Source organism: Amphiura filiformis, chromosome 16 (assembly GCF_039555335.1).
Source record: "Amphiura filiformis chromosome 16, Afil_fr2py, whole genome shotgun sequence".
NCBI classification, from domain to species: domain Eukaryota; kingdom Metazoa; phylum Echinodermata; class Ophiuroidea; order Amphilepidida; family Amphiuridae; genus Amphiura; species Amphiura filiformis.
In genome coordinates, this window is record NC_092643.1 from 6,408,989 (window position 1) to 6,430,770 (window position 21,782).

The following is a 21,782-nucleotide window of genomic DNA, read 5'->3' on the forward strand; positions in this document are numbered from 1 at the left end:
TAAATCTTGTGAAAGATCCGCATGAAGTTGTTCGTCTTTTACAAGAGTGTTTGCTAACCTGCTCTTGTGTTTTATCTGTTGAGTAAACTGCAAATCACATATTAGTAGCATAGGCCATTTCTTCAGAAGCAAGGCCAAGCTCGGGTATCTCTTTGCTGTGGAATAGGGCACATCAAATGCGGCTTTAAGCCATTTGTGCAGTCTTGTTGCTGTGGTTTCCTGCTTGATGATGTTCTAGTGAACAGACTGAAGATTTCTAATGTGCATGTTGTAAAGGTTTGTAGGGTAGTTGAAGTCGTAAGTTCCATTCATATTCTTTACACAACTCAGTTGTTTTATGCTGAGCTAACTTGGCCCAAATTTGGGGAAGAATTTTTTCTTCATAAATGTTGTTGTCCGACATCATCTTATAACTCTTCTTTTCACCTTTTTTGTGCTCTGACTCAGTTAAGGGATCCAAAAAAAGAGGCGTTTATTGCGTTTCGACAGTATTTTTTGTGGGACATAAGAGCAACTCAGACCTATCGAATTGCATTCTGAATACGAAGCATGTCTTTCTGATATCAATTAATTTTCATTTTTTAAAATCACAATATAATACCAATTTTATGACAAATTATAAAATTTGATATTTTTCAAATTTTTGATATATAACAGTCCTCAAAGTAAATTATATAAATCTAATGATATATTCTTAAAGTGTATGTAGCAGGAGGAAAAGCCGACGGTCAATTGAAAATTTTGACCTTTCATATTGAAGATATGGCTTTTTTCCCAAAAATTTTTTTTTTTGGTGTTTTGAGAAAAAATCCATATCTTTAATACGAAAGGTCAAAATTTTCAATTGATCGTCGGCTTTTCATCCCACCTACATACACTTTAAGTGTAAATCATCAGATTTATAAAGTTTACTTCAAGTACTGTTAAATATCAAAAATATCAATTTTAATGATTTGCCATAAAATGTGTATTAAATTGCAATTTCAAAAATCAAAATTATTTGATATCGGAATGACATTCTTCATATTCAGAATGCAATTCGATATGTCTGATGTGCTCTAATGTCCCAAAATAAATACTGTCCAAACGTTCATACCCCAGCCCTTAAGGCATTGGCAATTGGTTGAAGCTTAGCAATTATATCCTCAATATTAGCATCTAATGAGTTGCTGCTTGGTGCATGGCATCAGGTGAAAAACTAGTAATCAATTTAATAGTGTTTTCCATCTTGTGCTCCTTATCTTCAATAGCAACAGGTTGTAATCAACTTTATTGGTATCCTGCGTGCTAGTCGTCATATTCTGGTGTCTCTGGTAGACACAGATAATTGTAAAGCTTATTGCATCCAGTGTCCTACTGTATGCTTCTTTTTCATTTATAACTGACTTAAGGGATCTAAAATGAGCGTTTATTGCGTTTCGACAGTATTTTTTGTATGACATGAGAGCACCTCAGACCTATCGAATTGCATTCTGAATACGAAGCATGTCTTTCTGATATCAAATAATTTTCATTTTTTGAAAATCACAATATAATACAAATTTTATGACAAATTATACAAAATTGATATTTTTCAAATTTTTGATATATAACAGTCCTCGAAGTAAATTATATAAATCTAATGATATATTCTTAAAGTGTATGTAGCAGGGAGGAAAAGCCGACGGTCAATTGAAAATTTTAACCTTTCATATTGAAGATATGGATTTTTTCCCAAAAGACCTATTTTTTTGGTGTTTTGGGAAAAAAATCCATATCTTCAATAATGAAAAGGTCAAAATTTTCAATTGATCGTCGGCTTTTCATCCCACCTACATACACTTTAAGTATAAATCATCAGATTTATAAAGTTTACTTCAAGTACTGTTAAATATCAAAAATATCAATTTTAATGATTTGCCATAAAATGTGTATTAAATTGCAATTTCAAAAATCAAAATTATTTGATATCAGAATGACATTCTTCGTATTCAGAATGCAATTGATATGTCTGATGTGCTCTGATGTCCCAAAATAAATACTGTCCAAACGTTCATACCCCAGCCCTTAAGGTTTGTCTCTCATTTGTTAACAATGATAACATTTTGCGGGACAAACATCTTCTTGGACACTGCCTTCAGGTGTTTGGTAGTGCATGGAACCCACAGGCTGGTGTTGTTACGTAGCCCATTGGTTTAAGCTGAAGAAGCAACAGTCCCATCTTCGTTTAAGATGGCATTCTTGTAATTCAATTCAACTTTATTGATATCCTACCTGGTAATTGTCATATTCTGGTGTCTCTGGTAGACACAGATAAATGTAAAGCTGTTTGCTTTCACTGAGGCCTCACTCTTGTGTTTTCATTCCCAAGTCTCTCCGGTGGATGCGCATATAAACCATGAATAAGCTTACCTATAATTTACCTAAAATTCTCCCGGCTGCAAGATATGCATTTTGCTCCATGAAGCATCGGTTGAACAACCAAATCTTTTTGACCGTCAGGTTCCTAAAATACTCTATTGTGTACTGCAGTGTGTGCAAGTCCTATTAGAATTCCTGTCGAGGGCCCCAGGTCTGCCGCCATCTCCCCCCTGAATGACACATGTAACGGCAGTCTGCAATTTAGTTTTGCTCTTCCCATCGCATCGATGGCACTTTTGAATATGCATGTCCCCTCTTGAAACTATGATCTCATTGGTTATTCCTTGATTTAGAGATCTGCTCTGTCCTCGACAGGATATGACTCATCACTGCAAGAACAGATGTAACAATACATTTTAGAAGTAATACAGACTGTCCCAAAAAGTATTCATAACCTCATTAATATACGCGAAGCCTGTAATCCAATCAAAAGAAATTGATTGCCTGACCGCGCACTAATTGTGAGGTCATTAATAACTCACAATGACTCGGACGCGCAACAATGACTTCTGCGCGCGCGTGCGTGTATAAGCTACGCGTTATGGCAACGCACACGCCTACGCTATGTCGTCGCGCTTCTGTGATTGGTAGCTCTTGTTGTTGGCGCGAATGTTATATTCGTGTGGTTGATTTTTTTGTAGGGTAGGTTACAACAATGATTAAAACTGGTTATATTTAACAGTGTTTTATGGCATAAAATAACATAAAATGCCATTTTGATTTGTTCAAAATATTAGATACGACGTTAATGAATGACAATAATAACTTTGCACCATCTATTTTGAGGTCATTGTGTGAAATTGTCGGGTTTTGTTTTGGGCCTCGGTATTTTACCCAGCCCAAAACAAAACCCTCCGATTTCACACAATGACCTCAAAATAGATGGTGCGCAGTTATTATTGTCTAAATAGTACCCACCATTCCAGCAACAATTCCTCTTCCTCCCATTCCTTTCCACCAGTGTCTGCTTTTTGGAAAGCCTCACCTCCTTTGTTGTCTTCTTTCCTTTATTTAATGTTGAGCCTTGGCTTTCTGCAATGTTTCTGCAATTGTTCAGGCATATTTATGCTGATAGATGGCCTATTTGGCCATACGATGAGTGGCATCAGGGTAGTGCCAATTTTCATAAGTCTTTGAAGAACTTACTAAAATGTGTACAACATTATTGAGTTACAATAGTACTATACTACAACAACAGCATATTCAGTACAGTGTAAATTGTATTACAACATGCAGGTTAAAGCTTATAATAAGCTTTAACTGATTGCCATTGATTTTATATGGTCAGCCAGAGAGGCGTGAAAACACGTCTTACCTGCTTGACAACCAGACACAGTTCTGATAATTTTGTTCTTTTGTTCCATCCACTTTGTCCTTCTCAGTTGCAGCTCTGTTAAATTCTTTGATGAGCCATAGTGCACTAAATAGATGTATCATGTTCAATCATGTTCCCCCGCCCCAAAAAAAACCCATTATGATGTGTTTCAAATTGAACTTGTACAATACATTTTAATTTATTTGTTATATAGACATTAGTGATTATTTGATATTTGAAGTTGTCTCCTTGGTGGTCAATCACCTCCTAAACATGTTTGTCCCAGTTACCGTCCACTAATGACGCAAGAAGTTCCTTATTCTTATCTAGGCTTTTCCATACACCGTGGACTCTATCTATAAGTTGCGATCCTGGTAGTGATTTTAAGGATTTCAAAAACTCTTTTTCAGAATAGACCACAATTTCTATATTTTCCTCCATTCTCTAGCAAGTCCTCTCTCCTTGGCAAGCCCTTGGTGCCATCTCATGTTTGACAACCTTAAAATTCCTCAAAACATGCATCTGTCCTCACTTCAAAAAAATGCTGGGATAATTTGTATGCCTTAAGTCTATGTATGCATTTAGGCCATCACAATTAACCCTGAGGGCAGCAACTGCATTTCAACTGATTAATTGTAAAAAAAAAAAATGCTCAATATCTAAAAAATCATCCACAATCAGGTTTGGTATTTATTGGTGTAGGGAAAAGGTGAGGATTGTTTTCTCTTACTTGTTCCTTTCCGTGTACAAGACTCGTATTTCACCAAGACATAGTAACATCTTTGTCAGCCCACTTAGTACCCAACACATCCAGAAAAGCTTGATGTTTCCTGTGATTTTGCAAAGAAAGATGTTTGTTATAATTATGTTTGGTAGTATGTTTTTCTTACCAAATTTCAAAATACTGTAAGAAATTAAAAGTTGCAAACATTTAATTTACAAGTTATTTAGTGTATGTTTAGGTGATGAAAAAACATGAGCAGACAGACCTTTCAAGTAAGGTTGGTCTGTCAGGATTTTTTGTTGTTGTTGTTGCTAATTTATTTGTTGATATTTTTGCAAACATATTTTGAAAATGTTCTGAATTTTTGGGGTTTTTTTCCATCAAAATCAATACATTTTGGCTAAAAGAAATCAGATTTTGCATGATTAAAAAAAGAATTAAATAAGTCTCCCAAAACACAAAATCTGGATCGGGCCTGAAAACAGGGCGGTTTTTTCACCGCTTTACACTTTTTTTTAATGTTCTGTGTATACAGTATGAGGTGAACAATATCCACAAAACATACATGTCACTATAATGTTGACCGCAGGTTTCTGCAAATTGGCCTTTCCAAATTTGTGCAAATGTAGTATCTTTTACCTTACAAACACCTCAACTCACCAAGTATGATGTGGGTACGGTGCTCACAGTTGCTTCTGAAATAAATATACTAGTACTCTCTAAATGTAAAAGAGTGAAAAACCACTCTGAATTTCAGAGTGAATTTAAGTTAGCTCTAAAAGAGTGGGTTTTAGCTCTATAAGAGTGAAAACAGTACACATAATTTCACTCGCGATTTCGAGTGAGCCTCACTCCCTCAAAAGTGGCGCAAAATCTCACTCTTTCTTGGAGTGAACTGTCAGCCAATCAGAAGCGCCGGAAATCAGCCGATGTTTGTTGAACTTGTGTAACAAAATGGCGAACAGTGTGTGAATGAATGGCGAAAAGTGGATTTGATGAAGAAATAGACAGCATATTCAATAGTGATTACATTTATGTGTAGGTCATAACTCGTAGCAAGTATACACTTGGTCTGGAGACAACGGCGACAGTAAGCTTAAGTCATATGTGAGCAGTTTGTTACCGGCCGGCCGGTTTACATGTACGCATATGTAAGCTTATGTAGGTTACGCCGCATCACGCTTCTCCAGACTGTGACCGTAAACATAGTATTTACCAAGTGTTATGTCCTACACCTAAGTGTACGCACCATTGAACAGTTTGACTATTAGCTTCACTAAATCCATAGTTTTTCATCATTCATCCCACACTGAAGTGCGACACATTGTGTATGTGCTTAAGCTTTAGACCAGTTCAATATTCCTAGACCGGACCCTACCCTAACCTGGGGCCTAGCCTCACAACATTTTAAAGCACATAGTAGCTGTTATGAACTGCTGTGATATTCTTGTATATAAAATAGGCCTAAATGAATAAATAAATAAATAAATGCTCTTTTCTGATTCACTCTTTTCCGGAGTGAATTTTTACACTCTTTCTTGAGAGTGAGCTTCACTCTAAAAGAGTTGTCACTCAGATGGCTCTTTGAAAGAGTGCGATTTCACTCTTTTTGAGCGATTTTTCGCTCTTTCACATTTAGAGAGTAGTTAAAATGTTTTTAAATTTATTTTGTTTTCCTGTGATTTATCAAACTAAGTAGAAGAAAAAGAATTTTTATGTATGATTTATATAAAACAAATGTGTTTTTATGAAAGAATATTTTCATTTGGTGAAATATTAACTATTCCATTTCAATTTGGCAAAGCCACATTTCACCTCATGAAAATATTCTTACCATTGAACTCATAAACATTCAATATTTTTATACTCTGATATTATTTGGGAAGCAGATAGTACTGTTTATGTTTAAAATGTGTTCTCATAGTAAAACATTGTAACTGCATGTAATAAGTAAAGTAGATACTACACTTGACTGTATAAGGGTTTTGTGATGTGATCAAGTAAGATGACTCATTTGTTGTTCAATCAATTTTGAGATGCGCCCAAAGAGGTTTTGAATTTTTTTCTTCAACATTAATTAATTTAAAATAAATCTCTGAAACTATTTGTCCAATTTCACTAAGTTTTCAGTCAATTTTAGTCTGTTAAATGGACAAGAACATGCAAGGATGTTACCTAATCACCTTACATTGTTACTGAGGTGACAGTTGATCAAATACAAAAATTACAGTACTCAATGTCCAAAAACCTGACAAAAGTCTAAAACATTATTTTATGTACGTTAACAAAGTGCCTATGACAAATCATTTTATGTATTTAATAAATAAAATGTAGAGAATAAATGCTATTTATATTGTTTGAGTGTTTTATTGTGTATTTTGTGTATACAAATGTCATTATAATTATGTCTGTGTCCTTGCTCTTAGGAGCTGCTCATGATCAGGCCCGTAGCCAGGATTTATTTGGGGGGTGCTGATTTTGAAAAAGTGGACCTTTTTGGACTGGGGCAGATTTGGAAATTTTTTGGACCAAAAAGGCATTAAAAACCTATTTTCCGCTAGCTACGCTCGCAAATGGGACTTTGTGGGTCAAAAAGGGGACTTTTTGGACCTTTGGCATTTTGGGGGGGGAGTGCATCTCACCCCTCTGGCTACGGGCCTGCTCATGATCACAGAGCTGTGATGTGATGCTATCGTCCAAAGGAGATTTTCACAGCATCATAGAATACACTGTGTGCTGTACATGCCACTTATTTGGAATTTGACCCTGTTCAGCCAGAACAAACCAAGTGTCAGGAAAGGACTATAATATACTCTTTCATCTGCAAATAACCAATTCCACACTCTAATGGACTTGTGCATCTATCAGGAACTACCTTTTTGTTATGCTATAATATATTCTTCCGAAATTTAAGTGCATTAGTTTGTGGCCTACATACATTAATAACCATGAAAAGAGAAGGTCCTGTGTCACAAACTGGGGTACCTTTGTGTTACCTAGTAAAAATAATGAAATAACCATGAAAAGAGAAGCTACATTGATCTCCATATCAATTAATGACTGGTATCCATTTTTCATTTTAAATTTCATAACCTAATTTTCATAACCCAACACTTGTATATGAGACCCTCAGTAACTTACTCATAAATATCATCCAACCCTAAGAACCCTTATGATATTGCTGCTGTAAAACCCTCGAATTCAATGCATAAAGATATAAAAAATACTATCCTCAGTAGATTGCATTATGACTAGTAATGTGTTCAATACATAGAGATAATGCTATCTTCAGTAGATAGCATTATGACTAGTAATGTGTTCAATACATAGAGATAATGCTATCTTCAGTAGATAGCATTATGACTAGTAATGTGTACAATACATAAAGGTATAATGCTATTTTCAGTAGATAGTATTACAGCTTAGACAAAAGGGCCTAATTTGCATAAAACCAAAATGATCGATTATACAGTAACCAGTCTTTGATCATCGATGTACAGTTCTGGAGTTATAGGCAAAAGTTCTAATGTTAAATAGTGGCCTTCGCAGGGTTGAATATTGAAATGTTCGGATTTTAACCAAAATGTGTTCAGATTGTTCCTGTGGAAAAAATAAATCAAAAAAAGAAAAGTGCATTGTTTTGGATGTTTTATTACATTTTTTCAGTAAATAACATTATAGTGTGTTTATGCATGAAATGTGATGCTATCTTCAGTAGATAGCATTATATCATTGATCAGTAGTAGTATGTCCATACATGAAATGTTATCTTCAGTAGATAGTAGCACAGTGTATTGTACACAATGTTAGCCATCAGGGGTCCTTTTCACTTAACTTTTAAGCCTTCGTAACTCAAGTAACCGTTCATAAAGTTACCCAAGACTTAACTTTATGAAGGGTCCCTGCAGTTAATCCCAATTACTTGCAACTAAGAAGGGTAACATTTGTTAGTAAGACTAGCCGTAAGTTACGAACGATTTCAAGACTTACGAAGCTTTGTTGTGAAATGGACCTTTGATATTATAATGGTTTATACTGACACTGTTAGACATCTACTGATATTATAATGCTATCTACTGAAGATCGCAGCACACTGTATTGAACACATTGTTAGCCATAAGATAATAATTATAATGCTATCTACTGAAGATAGCAGCACACTGTATAGAACACACTGTTAGCCATCTGATATTATATATAATGCTATCTACTGAAGATAGCAGCACACTGCATTGAACACACTGTTAGCCATCTGATATTGTAACTTGATAATAGGCTTAGCATGTTCCAGTTGATCTCAAAAGCAGGCCAGACTTAATGTTTGAGAGCCGCCTTGTGTGTGTATACCAAAACACTGCTATACAATCTGATACAACGCTTGTTTTCAGACACGTTTATAATTATACTGTAGACACTACTAGCTATAATGCTATCTACAAAAGATAACACTGACTACATCTGCATTACTGAACATACTAGTAGTATTACTATTAGCCGCCTAATTATGATATAATCTACAAGATCACAGCATACTTTATTGAACGTACAACTAACTATTGCAACTAATGTACTAAAGATACTGAACACATTACTATACTATATTATAGCCATCTGACATAATATCATCTACTGAAGATAGCACCACACATTCATGTGTACTGAACACACTATACTAGCCATTTGATATAATGCTATCTACTGAAGATAGCATCACATCTTTATTCTGGATAAACTACTGTTATCATTGGTTATAGCCACTTTACATAATGCTATCTACTGAAGATAGCACCACACCTTCATGTGTACTGAACACACTATACTAGCCATTTGAAATAATGCTATCTACTGAAGATAGCACCACACATTCATGTGTACTGAACACACTATACTAGCCATTTGAAATAATGTTATCTACTGAAGATAGCATCACATCTTCATGTGTACTGAACACACTATACTAGCCATTTGAAATAATGCTATCTACTGAAGATAGCATCACATCTTCATGTGTACTGAACACACTATACTAGCCATTTGAAATAATGCTATCTACTGAAGATAGCATCACATCTTCATGTGTACTGAACACACTATACTAGCCATTTGAAATAATGCTATCTACTGAAGATAGCATCACATCTTCATGTGTACTGAACACACTATACTAGCCATTTGAAATAATGCTATCTACTGAAGATAGCATCACATCTTCATGTGTACTGAACACACTATACTAGCCATTTGAAATAATGCTATCTACTGAAGATAGCATCACATCTTCATGTGTACTGAACACACTATACTAGCCATTTGAAATAATGCTATCTACTGAAGATAGCATCACATCTTTATGCTGGATAAACTACTGTTATCATTGGTTATATCCACCTTACATAATGCTATCTACTGAAGATAGCATCACACCTTCATGTGTACTGAACACACTATACTAGCCATTTGAAATAATGCTATCTACTGAAGATAGCATCACATCTTCATGTGTACTGAACACACTATACTAGCCATTTGATATAATGCTATCTACTGAAGATAGCATCACATCTTTATGCTGGATAAACTACTGTTATCATTGGTTATAGCCACCTTACATAATGCTATCTACTGAAGATATTACCACACCTTCATGTGTACTGAACACACTACTTGCCATTTGAAATAATGTTACCTACTGAAGATAGCATCACATCTTTATGCTGGATAAACTACTGTTATCATTGGTTATAGCCACCTTACATAATGCTATTTACTGAAGATAGCACCACACCTTCATGTGTACTGAACACACTATACTAGCCATTTGAAATAATGCTATCTACTGAAGATAGCATCACATCTTTATGCTGGATAAACTACTGTTATCATTGGTTATAGCCACCTTACATAATGCTATCTACTGAAGATATTACCACACCTTCATGTGTACTGAACACACTACTTGCCATTTGAAATAATGTTACCTACTGAAGATAGCATCACATCTTTATGCTGGATAAACTACTGTTATCATTGGTTATAGCCACCTTACATAATGCTATCTACTGAAGATATTACCACACCTTCATGTGTACTGAACACACTACTTGCCATTTGAAATAATGCTATCTACTGAAGGTAGCATTACATCATTATGCTGGTTACACTACTGTTATCATTGGTTATAGCCACTTTTACATAATGCTATCTACTGAAGATAGCACCACACCTTCATGTGTACTGAACACACTACTAGCCATTTGAAATAATGCTATCTACTGAAGATAGCATCACATCTTTATGCTGTATAAACTACTGTTATCATTGGTTATAGCCACTTTACATAATGATATCTACTGAAGATAGCACCACGCCTTCATGTGTACTGAACACACTACTAGCCATTTGAAATAATGCTATCTACTGAAGATAGCATCACATCTTTATGCTGGATAAACTACTGTTATCATTGGTTATAGCCACTTTTACATAATGCTATCTACTGAAGATAGCACCACGCCTTCATGTGTACTGAACACACTACTAGCCATTTGAAATAATACTATCTACTGAAGATAGCATCACATCTTTATGCTGGATAAACTACTGTTATCATTGGTTATATCTACCTTACATAATGATATCTACTGAAGATAGCACCACACCTTCATGTGTACTGAACACACTACTAGCCATTTGAAATAATACTATCTACTGAAGATAGCATCACATCTTTATGCTGGATAAACTACTGTTATCATTGGTTATATCCACCTTACATAATGCTATCTACTGAAGATAGCACCACACCTTCATGTGTACTGAACACACTATACTAGCCATTTGAAATAATGCTATCTACTGAAGATAGCATCACATCTTTATGCTGGATAAACTACTGTTATCATTGGTTATATCTACCTTACATAATGATATCTACTGAAGATAGCACCACACCTTCATGTGTACTGAACACACTACTAGCCATTTGAAATAATACTATCTACTGAAGATAGCATCACATCTTTATGCTGGATAAACTACTGTTATCATTGGTTATAGCCACCTTACATAATGCTATCTACTGAAGATAGCACCACACCTTCATGTGTACTGAACACACTATACTAGCCATTTGAAATAATGCTATCTACTGAAGATAGCATCACATCTTTATGCTGGATAAACTACTGTTATCATTGGTTATATCTACCTTACATAATGATATCTACTGAAGATAGCACCACACCTTCATGTGTACTGAACACACTACTAGCCATTTGAAATAATGCTATCTACTGAAGGTAGCATCACATCTTTATGCTGTATAAACTACTGTTATCATTGGTTATAGCCACCTTACATAATGTTATCTACTGAAGATAGCACCACGCCTTCATGTGTACTGAACACACTACTAGCCATTTGAAATAATGCTATCTACTGAAGATAGCATCACATCTTTATGCTGGATAAACTACTGTTATCATTGGTTATATCCACCTTACATAATGCTATCTACTGAAGATAGCACCACACCTTCATGTGTACTGAACACACTATACTAGCCATTTGAAATAATGCTATCTACTGATGATAGCATCACATCTTTATGCTGGATAAACTACTGTTATCATTGGTTATATCTACCTTACATAATGATATCTACTGAAGATAGCACCACACCTTCATGTGTACTGAACACACTACCAGGCATTTGAAATAATGCTATCTACTGAAGGTAGCATCACATCTTTATGCTGTATAAACTACTGTTATCATTGGTTATAGCCACCTTACATAATGTTATCTACTGAAGATAGCACCACGCCTTCATGTGTACTGAACACACTACTAGCCATTTGAAATAATACTATCTACTGAAGATAGCATCACATCTTTATGCTGGATAAACTACTGTTATCATTGGTAATAGCCACCTTACATAATGCTATTTACTGAAGATAGCACCACGCCTTCATGTGTACTGAACACACTACTAGCCATTTGAAATAATACTATCTGCTGAAGATAGCATCACATCTTTATGCTGGATAAACTACTGTTATCATTGGTAATAGCCACCTTACATAATGCTATTTACTGAAGATAGCACCACGCCTTCGTGTGTACTGAACACACTACTAGCCATTTGAAATAATACTATCTACTGAAGATAGCATCACATCTTTATGCTGGATAAACTACTGTTATCATTGGTAATAGCCACCTTACATAATGCTATTTACTGAAGATAGCACCACGCCTTCATGTGTACTGAACACACTATACTAGCCATTTGAAATAATGCTATCTACTGAAGGTAGCATCACATCTTTATGCTGTTATCATTGGTAATAATAAATTAATTAATTAATAAATAAATAAATAAATAAATAGCCACTTTACATAATGCTATCTACTGAAGATAGCACCACGCCTTCATGTGTACTGAACACACTACTAGCCATTTGAAATAATGCTATCTACTGAAGGTAGCATCACATCTTTATTCTGGATAAACTACTGTTATTATTGGTTATATCTACCTTACATACTGCTATCTACTGAAGATAGCACCACACCTTCAATTGAATACATGAATACAAAACCCACCCAAGTCCATGGGTATCATTTTAATTCCTTAAGTTAGATTTACCTGGTCAATATGGTACGTTTTACGTGCAAATGAGTGGATTAAACTGTATAAAGTATGACGATTAGCATTTCAGGGACTTTGTAGGGTTCATTTTAAATTTTGGACTTGGATGGTTTTTTGAATCGTATACAAAGACAACAACGTTGGAATGAGATTACCACTAGTAAGATAATACAAAATAAAGCACACATGTATGTATAATGTTGATAAGCATTCTGCCATGTAATATAAACCACACACGTTCCTTTATTAAACCCATTTTTTCTCAAAAGTCGATGAATGTGTTACAAGTGGATTTCAATCAACGTGTTACAAGACTCAAATCACGGAATTGGGTGGTTCTTTCATACATGCTATTTTTCACATGCTTAATAGACACAGATGATGAATTTCAGTTGTTCTTTCATACATATGACAGGCCTATGTATAACAACAATTTCCCATGCTTAACTCAATTTGGCCAACGTATGGACTTGGGTGGGTTTTGTATTCATATATTCAATTGTACTGAACACACTACTAGCCATTTGAAATAATGTTACCTACTGAAGATAGCATCACATCTTTTATGCTGGATAAACTACTGTTATTATTGGTTATAGCCACCTTACATGATGCTATTTACTGAAGATAGCACCACACCTTCATGTGTACTGAACACACCACTAGCCATTTGAAATAATACTATCTACTGAAGATAGCATCACATCTTTATGCTGCATGGATAAACTACCGTTAAAACAAAAAAGTGACTATAAACTGTTGAGCAAATTATAGCCGCAGATGCACTTGATAAACTTTATTCATATTATTTCCTTAACGCATTTCCAATATACTTGTCTGGCATTTTGAAGTTAATATGTAACCTACGTGACAGAAACATACGTTACCATTCATTTTAAAACCCTATTAAAATTTACTAAAACTGCGCCCGATTACCCGTGTATTGTTTTCTTTTAACGCTACCATGCATTATAAGTACTTAGGAATTATAAGTACTTAGGAAATAAAATTACAGAAAATAGGCCCAATGTAAAATATCCTAATAGTTTCATCTAAATGTTCAATTCTTTTTCATATCTTTTTTGAGGCAATCAATTCCCCTTTAACAAAATTTCTTTTTGAACTAAAAGGCGACATTGCGTTGTTTTATGCCAAAACAATTAGGCCTAGTTTTTTAATTTTCAACAAAAGAGTTAGGCCTATTATGTTTATTATTATGTTTCCCTTAGTAACGTAAGTTTCCCATAGAAAACACACGGGCATTATTGACATTGATGTAAAAATAAAAGTTCACAAAAGTTTGATCGTCATACTTTAAGGACTGCCTTAGTTTGATTTATGAATAAAAAGGAGTAGTTTAGAGATATACTTTATTTTTGCCGATTTTTCAATTCCAGGCTCTACTGCTGATTTATCGGTTTTGACCCTTGAAAATATTAATATTATTTTTTTTCTAGATTTCTCAAATAACAAAACGAAATGCGGTAGAATTGCTCCAAAACGAAATGCACGTGCCCTACGGGAAACAAACTTTATGTTAGAAACTATTTAGGCAGTTAGTTGGAATCTGACCGAGAGTAACCCTTTTTATTTGCGTCGTGTCGCCGATGAGTCATTCATTAAAAACTTTCGCTCTACCAATAGAGGGGGTAGTTCAATTAGCCAAAGTCCGGTGATTGATTTATTTTACTGAGGGTTAACATTACTGATGGCTTCAAAATAAAGGCTATAACTGGATTTTCATTTCATAAATAAAATTGATTACAAGAAAAGTAAATGGCATTGTAATTTGTAAATCAAAATAAATCTAATTTGATCGATGATTTTTTGGTTTTGGTGGATGAGCCGGGGTTATTGGGAGGGATGCACAATAATATTAGGCCTATTTGTTTAGCCTATTGCGCTCAAAAAATGTCCTTGTAGGCCTACTAAAAATCAAAAGCGATTGCTAAACCATAAACCTAAATTACCAAATAACAGTAATCAATAGATGTGAATTTTGTTTTGCATATTTTGATATTTCATTCGGCACGGTGCAATGTGCCCCCAGTAATGATTTATACTATACAGTGATGAATGAAAAAGGAGCCGATTTCAGAAGTTGAAATTATACTCCTTCAATCTTCAGGGCGATTCCCATTCACCTTTTGTAACGAGCTCATACAGTGCATACTCACTCGATCGTTATGCACATTAGGCCTAATACGTGTTTGGACAGAAATTTGTCACTTCTGAAATGTCCCTTACAAAGCTCTCTTAGGGGTGGTGCAAGGTGTACCCCAGGGTGGTGAATTATAGGGGGCATTTTTGTAGGCCAAAGGGGGCAAGCATTTTTTGTCAGGTCGAAGGGTCAAGCGATTTTTGGCAAGTTGAAAGGGTGGGGGAAGTGATTTTTGGCACAGATATTTTGGGCACCGTTTCTATATTACACTCTATAGGAAAACATTAGGAAACATGTTCAAAAATGCAAACGCTCGCATTTTAAGGACAACTTGTTTAAAGTTTTAATTTCGGTTTCCTAAGTGGGGGAGTGGTAAAGGTTTTTGACAAAGGGGGGGCAAAGTGGATATTAACGTAATTGTGAGTTTTTGCCTCAAAAGTGGGGGGGTGAACCCCCCAGTTGTGCCGCCACTGCGCTTCTGGTTTAAGGCAGTTCGGAGGGGCTGAGTGCACTCAGACAAATGAATAAAAGCTGATGGGCTCTACGGGTATGGACTCCCCGCCCCACTGGCGCGGCCTGCATTCCCTCGGGAGGAGGAAAACGCCAAATGACTTTTGTTTTGATGCATGGCTCCGAGAACCAAGTTCAAAGTAATGTGCCTGTATTAAAGTATTACAGCTGACTCGTTTTCAGTATAAGTATTAAGATCAATGCATAATAAAGAAGTAGGCCATTTTTTTTCTGTGTAAATCAATTTTTGTTTGTTTTTTTGTGATTTATTTGGTTTTATTATTTATTTATTTATTTATTTATTATTTATTTATTATTTATTTATTTATTATTTATTTATATATTATTTATTCACTTATTTATTTATTTATTATTTATTTATTTATATATTTATATATTTATTTATTTATTTAAGAAGTAAAAGTATCACAGACAGCTATACAGTGCTCGATACCAATAAATGGTAGAGCTATTTTAAAAATATAGACACAGATACAGATTTAATAGATAGACGTGACACAGACACAGACACAGATAGATATAGACACAGACACAGATAGACGTGAAACACCGTGTTGTGAAATGTATTAATATCTGTGTCTATATTTTTATTTATTTATTTATTTATTTATTTATTTATTTATTTATTTATTTATTTATTTATTTATTTATTTATTTATTTATTTATTTATTTATTTATTTATTTATTTATTTATTTATTTATTTATTTATTTATTTATTTGGAAGAAAAAACGAGTAGTGAGAAATGAAGTGATTTATAAAATTTGTTATTATTTATACTTTATATATTGTATATTACGATATAGGCGCGGCAATAATGTCAGCCCTGTGCATATCATTACCAATCCGGGGATTTGGGTGAAACCAAGATGGCACCCATCGGCGAGAGATCAAATGCAAACGCTGGCAATATGGAAAACGCAGAAGACGAATCGCAGAATTTATGGTGAGTATGAAGACAATGTTTAAATAGAAAATAAAATAGTGTTTCTATCTGGGAGGATAATTCGGTAATGAGTTATTTCGTTTGTTTTCTTTTTAGGACGTCAATTTTGGGCGAGGTGTCTACACATTCTACTTCCAAATTACCATCCTGCAAATCAATTCTCGTTCTCGGTGAGTATTTATTTTGTCTGATTTGTCCATTTTATGGGAATCGATGGATGGATTGTCTTAATTATATATTGGGTATTTAGCCTGTTGAAGTGGATAACAAGTTTGGACAGGATTGGTGTCTGATTGTTTGTGTAATTTCAATCTGACAGTCATGACATTTTGTTTGTTTTGATTATAATATAAACATGTAAATTATAATGCAGCACACTGAATAATCAATTATTTAGACTGCAGCAGTCTCAGTCCTCACTCCTCAGTGACAGATAGTCAATCATTTACTCTACCTGTTGGCCATTTATGTTTACTGGTATATTATTCATGAATGATGGACCTACCTACTTACATTTACAACATATGCGATCATTCCAGTTCCAATAATTGAAACTCCCGGCTCCGACCGGGAGTTCCAACAGGTACTGGGGGTGTGTTTGTATGTGTTTAATGTGCATTCACATACACACTTAGCCGTCGGTACGAAGAAATCGTTGCTCCAAAAATGACTGCAAATTACACATTTGTAATCATTTTTCACCACAAAATATGATATGAAAACACAGGTGAGCAATGTATGAATATATGGAGAGGTCAAACAGGTTGGTAATTATTGTCAATATTAATATTTTGTGATATTTATAATGAAAACAATTAACACTCCAGACACCCTATGGCACCTTCTACAACTTGAGAACAAGTCCTCAAACGTTCGAAATTTGTAGTTACTACAACTGGCGATCATTCATATACCACCAAATGGCAGCAATCACTTGTTCATGTTGATTGTCCTCGCGACTTTTTGTGATTCAACTGACCCTAATCTGCAGGGTCTGCATTAAGGGGGTACTACACCCCTGTGGTAAATTTGTGACTATTTTTGCATTTTTCTCAAAAATAATAACATACTGGTAAAAAAAGTTGTATATTAATGGGGCAAGGAATCCAATTACTCTACTGAAATTTCAGTGACTCAAGACAAGCAGTTCAGTATATGATAGGAAAAGAGGTACATTGTTGCGGTACCTTATTTCTTATCATAATTTATACAAGCCGCTTGTCTTGGGTCACTGAAATTCTAGTGTAGTAATTGGATTCCTTGCCCCTATAATATACATAACTTTTGTTACCACTGTGTTATTAGATTTTGAGAAAAATGCAAAAATAGACACAAATTTATCGAGGGGTGTAGTACCCTTAAGCAATTTTATTTGTGTAGCAAAAATACTCACCAAATTTGGGAGGGAATGCTTATGAATGTTACAAAATTGCTACACACTCAAAAATTGTGTAGCAAATAATGAAACTTGTGTAGCATTTTGCTGATAATCCGAGAATCCATTCTCGCAAAGATTCTTGTCAACAAAATAGCAAGAATCTAAACCGATTCTCGTAATTATTTCAATTTACCATACAAACAAAGTTATATAGCGAGAATCTATGGATTCTTGCAAAATTCCACTGGGAGAATCCAAAAGGTTTCCCGCACTTTGTTGCAAATTTCTTACCCTGCACATTCACACTGTACTTTGGGCTATTTAATTTATTGAACACATTTTAATCTGAACCCAGAGCAGCCAGCACAGATAAACATTGAAAAAATCCAACCCCAACCCTCCCAAAAAAAAAAAAAAAAAAAACAGTGTAAGTTTCCATGTTTTGTTTTGTTTTTCAATATTTTTATGTGCACTGGCTGGCTGCTCTGGTCCTGGATAAAGATTGAAACTAGCTCATCCTATCAATGTAGAGAACTTGATACCACCGGTACAATAATTTCACAAATAAATGTTATTAAATGAACAGGCATAAAAACTGAATATAAGATGTGTATGGCATTTTTGAATATTGAATTTTTTAGGGAGTTTCTGTTCTTCCCAGTCTTTTCTCCATCCGTGACAGATCATAAATTTGTAAAATCATAAAAATTATGTTTATTTTGTTCATTTTAAAAAATGAAAATTATTTGATATCAGAAAGACATGCTTCGTATTCAGAATGCAATTCGATAGGTCTGAGGTGCTCTCATGTCCCTCAAAAAATACTGTCGAAACGCAATAAACGCTCATTCTAGATCCCTTAAGCCAGCGAAAATGGTAAAAAGACTAAAAGTTCATTTGTGACCCCTCGGCACAACTGAGCCCGGATGTCGCCAGTGCCACTATTGAGATATGCTCCATCGAACTTAACAATAAACAATAGGAAACAAAGGATTTATTGACTGTTTTATCGATTTTTCACCACTTAAATGTCAAGTACCGTACTATAGACATGATATACATCATTTTAAAGCTAATTTCAAGCAGAATGTTTTGGTTGAATATCTCAAAAATGATGATTGGCGACTTCAGGGCTCAGTTGTGCCGAGGGGTCACATTTGTGTATAGTCCATCAAATATTACAGAGTAACACAGAAAGTTCATTTCAGTAACACACTAATTTACTGGATTATTCTTATAACATGAACCTGTATATTTTTTGAACAAAAGCTTTCAGAATTAGACTAACCTGCTTTAGGGACCTTTATAATGTGTGATAATTTGATTGTTTTTCAGGTGACGATGAATCGGGCAAAACAACTCTTATAGCTAGGTTACAACATGCAGAAGATCCTAAGAAAGGCCACGCCTTGGAATATCATTATCTCAATGTCAGAGATGAAGACAGAGATGGTAAGTACTTAAGGCCCGGTCACACAGTGACGAATAGGGGTGAACGGCAAGCGACGTTAAGCTGCGAATTGCAATTTTGAATTTACCGCCACTCATCGTGGGTTGCCGTTAGTTGTCGCTGACGAATCCGTCAGCGACCGCGAGACGGTCGCAATTATTAGTCGGGAAATTTTCAACATGTTGAAAATTTTGTGACGACAAAAAAATAGTTGTGATTCCGTTCAAATTTCGTTGGAGACCGCAACCCTCATTTCTTTGACGTTTCCATACCGTGGGAAGCCGTCTCTAGTCGTTTTGAGGTCGTCACAATTTCGTTGGTAGTCGTTGTCAACGTCCATTGACGAATAACCAACGGCAGGCGACGCCACATCTCGAACCCTGACGACACATCGCGCCAAATTACGTAATTCTAACGATCTTGGTACGACAGTGACTTGCGAATTTTGTCCGGAGAGTGACGGATATTGTTTGCGAGTATCGTTTGCGAGTACCTGCGGCATTGAAACGGTGGTCTGCGATGGGTTACGATTTTTAAAAGATGGTCAACGATTTTAAACTTTTTGTGCGATTCATGAGATAGATATATGCATTTGTAGGATTGTAAAAATTAATCAAGTCTTTTTTTTTTATGGTCGCTGACAACGACTACCAACGAACGAAATTGTGACGACCTCAAACCGACTAGAGACGGCTTCCCACGGTATGGAAACGTCAAAGAAATGAGGGTTGCGGTCTCCAACGAAATTTGAACGGAATCACAACTACTTTTTTGTCGTCACAAAATTTTCAACATGTTGAAAATTTCCCGACGAATAATTTCGGCCGTCTGCGACAACTAACGGCAACTCACGATGAGTGACGGTAAATTCTAATCAAGTCTTTTTGTGCGATGTTTGACGTTTTATTGACGTCAGTTCGATTTCAATAGACTACCCGGCACGATGCAATTTTAAAGTTCATATAAAAGAAAAATAATATCAATAATAATCAAAAATATTAATATTTCTGATTATTATTGATAACAGATGATAGTATTTTTTATCATTATTGATATATTGATATTGATATAATAGTTTGGATTATTATTAATATTGATTTTCATATTTCGATTCCTATTGATATTTATATTAATTTTTTTGATTATTTTTGATATGTGTAAATATTTTTTATTATTATTGATATTGATATTAATATCTTTGATTATAATATGCCTAATTGATATTGATATTAATATCTTTGATTATAATAATTGATATTGATGTTAATATATTATTGATATAGATATTAAAAGTTTAGATTATTATTTATATTGATTTTACTATTTTTATTATTATTATTGATATTTATATTGGTTTTTTATATTATTATTGATATGTGTAATATTTTTGATTATTATTGATATTGATGGTAATATTTTTGATTATTATTGATAAAGATATTAATAGTTTTGATTATTATTGATATGTGTAATATTTTTGATATGTGTAATATTTTTGATTATTATTGATATTGATGTTAATAATCCTGATTATTATTGATATAGATAATAATTTGGATTATTATTGATATTGATTTTACTATTTTTGATTATTGTTGATATTGATGTTAATATATTTGATTATTATTGATATTGATATTTTTTGAGTGGATGATCAGAACGTTGTGAAGAGTGGGAACGCCAAAGGGGACTATACGACCCGCACACACACAGGCTTTGATGTCGGCTGCTGAGTCACGTCATCATCACCGCAATCCACCGTCAGTTGCCGTTCCTTGCCGCGAGCAAATCCGCTGCCAGCCGTCTGACCTCGTTGCTTGTTGTCGGGTTCCGTCGAGACTTCGTCACTCATCGCCCAGACAACGTCCGGATTTGGTCGCTAGTCTCCGGTTCCTGCCGCATCCTCTCGTCCCTTGCCGTCGTGTTGTCGCTAAAGGTCGTTCCCACTCGTCACCGAATCTTGTTTTTGCTCTTTTTGTCGTCGCTTTGCCGTCAACATTTTGTGATTTTCACGTTCGTCACCTTTCGTTGCTTATCGTCCGTCACAGTGTGACCGGGCCTTTAGGAGTATAGGATTTTAACACATGTGATTTTGCAACATAAAGTACATGCCTAAGCGTGTCTATAACATTTTGGATTGATGTAAAATGGCGATTTTTTTAGGAGGAACTGCAACTCGGTGGATATGTGATGTGATCAAGCAAGATCAGTCGAAAGTCGG

The 21,782-nt window shown here is 34.8% G+C and overlaps 1 protein-coding gene across 4 annotated transcripts in view; it reads left to right on the forward strand.

Moving 5' to 3' along the window:
* The first annotated feature begins 16,642 nt into the window (after positions 1–16,642).
* Positions 16,643–21,782, forward strand: part of LOC140135462 (cytoplasmic dynein 1 light intermediate chain 2-like) — a 58,700-nt gene continuing 53,560 nt past the window's right edge. For all 4 annotated transcript variants that reach the window (XM_072156968.1, XM_072156969.1, XM_072156970.1 and 1 more), the window contains exons 1-3: positions 16,643–16,733; positions 16,830–16,903; positions 19,447–19,563. In XM_072156968.1, the coding sequence (XP_072013069.1) occupies positions 16,657–16,733; positions 16,830–16,903; positions 19,447–19,563 (268 nt within the window). In that variant the 5' untranslated portion in view covers positions 16,643–16,656. The remainder of the gene's footprint in view (positions 16,734–16,829; positions 16,904–19,446; positions 19,564–21,782) is intronic.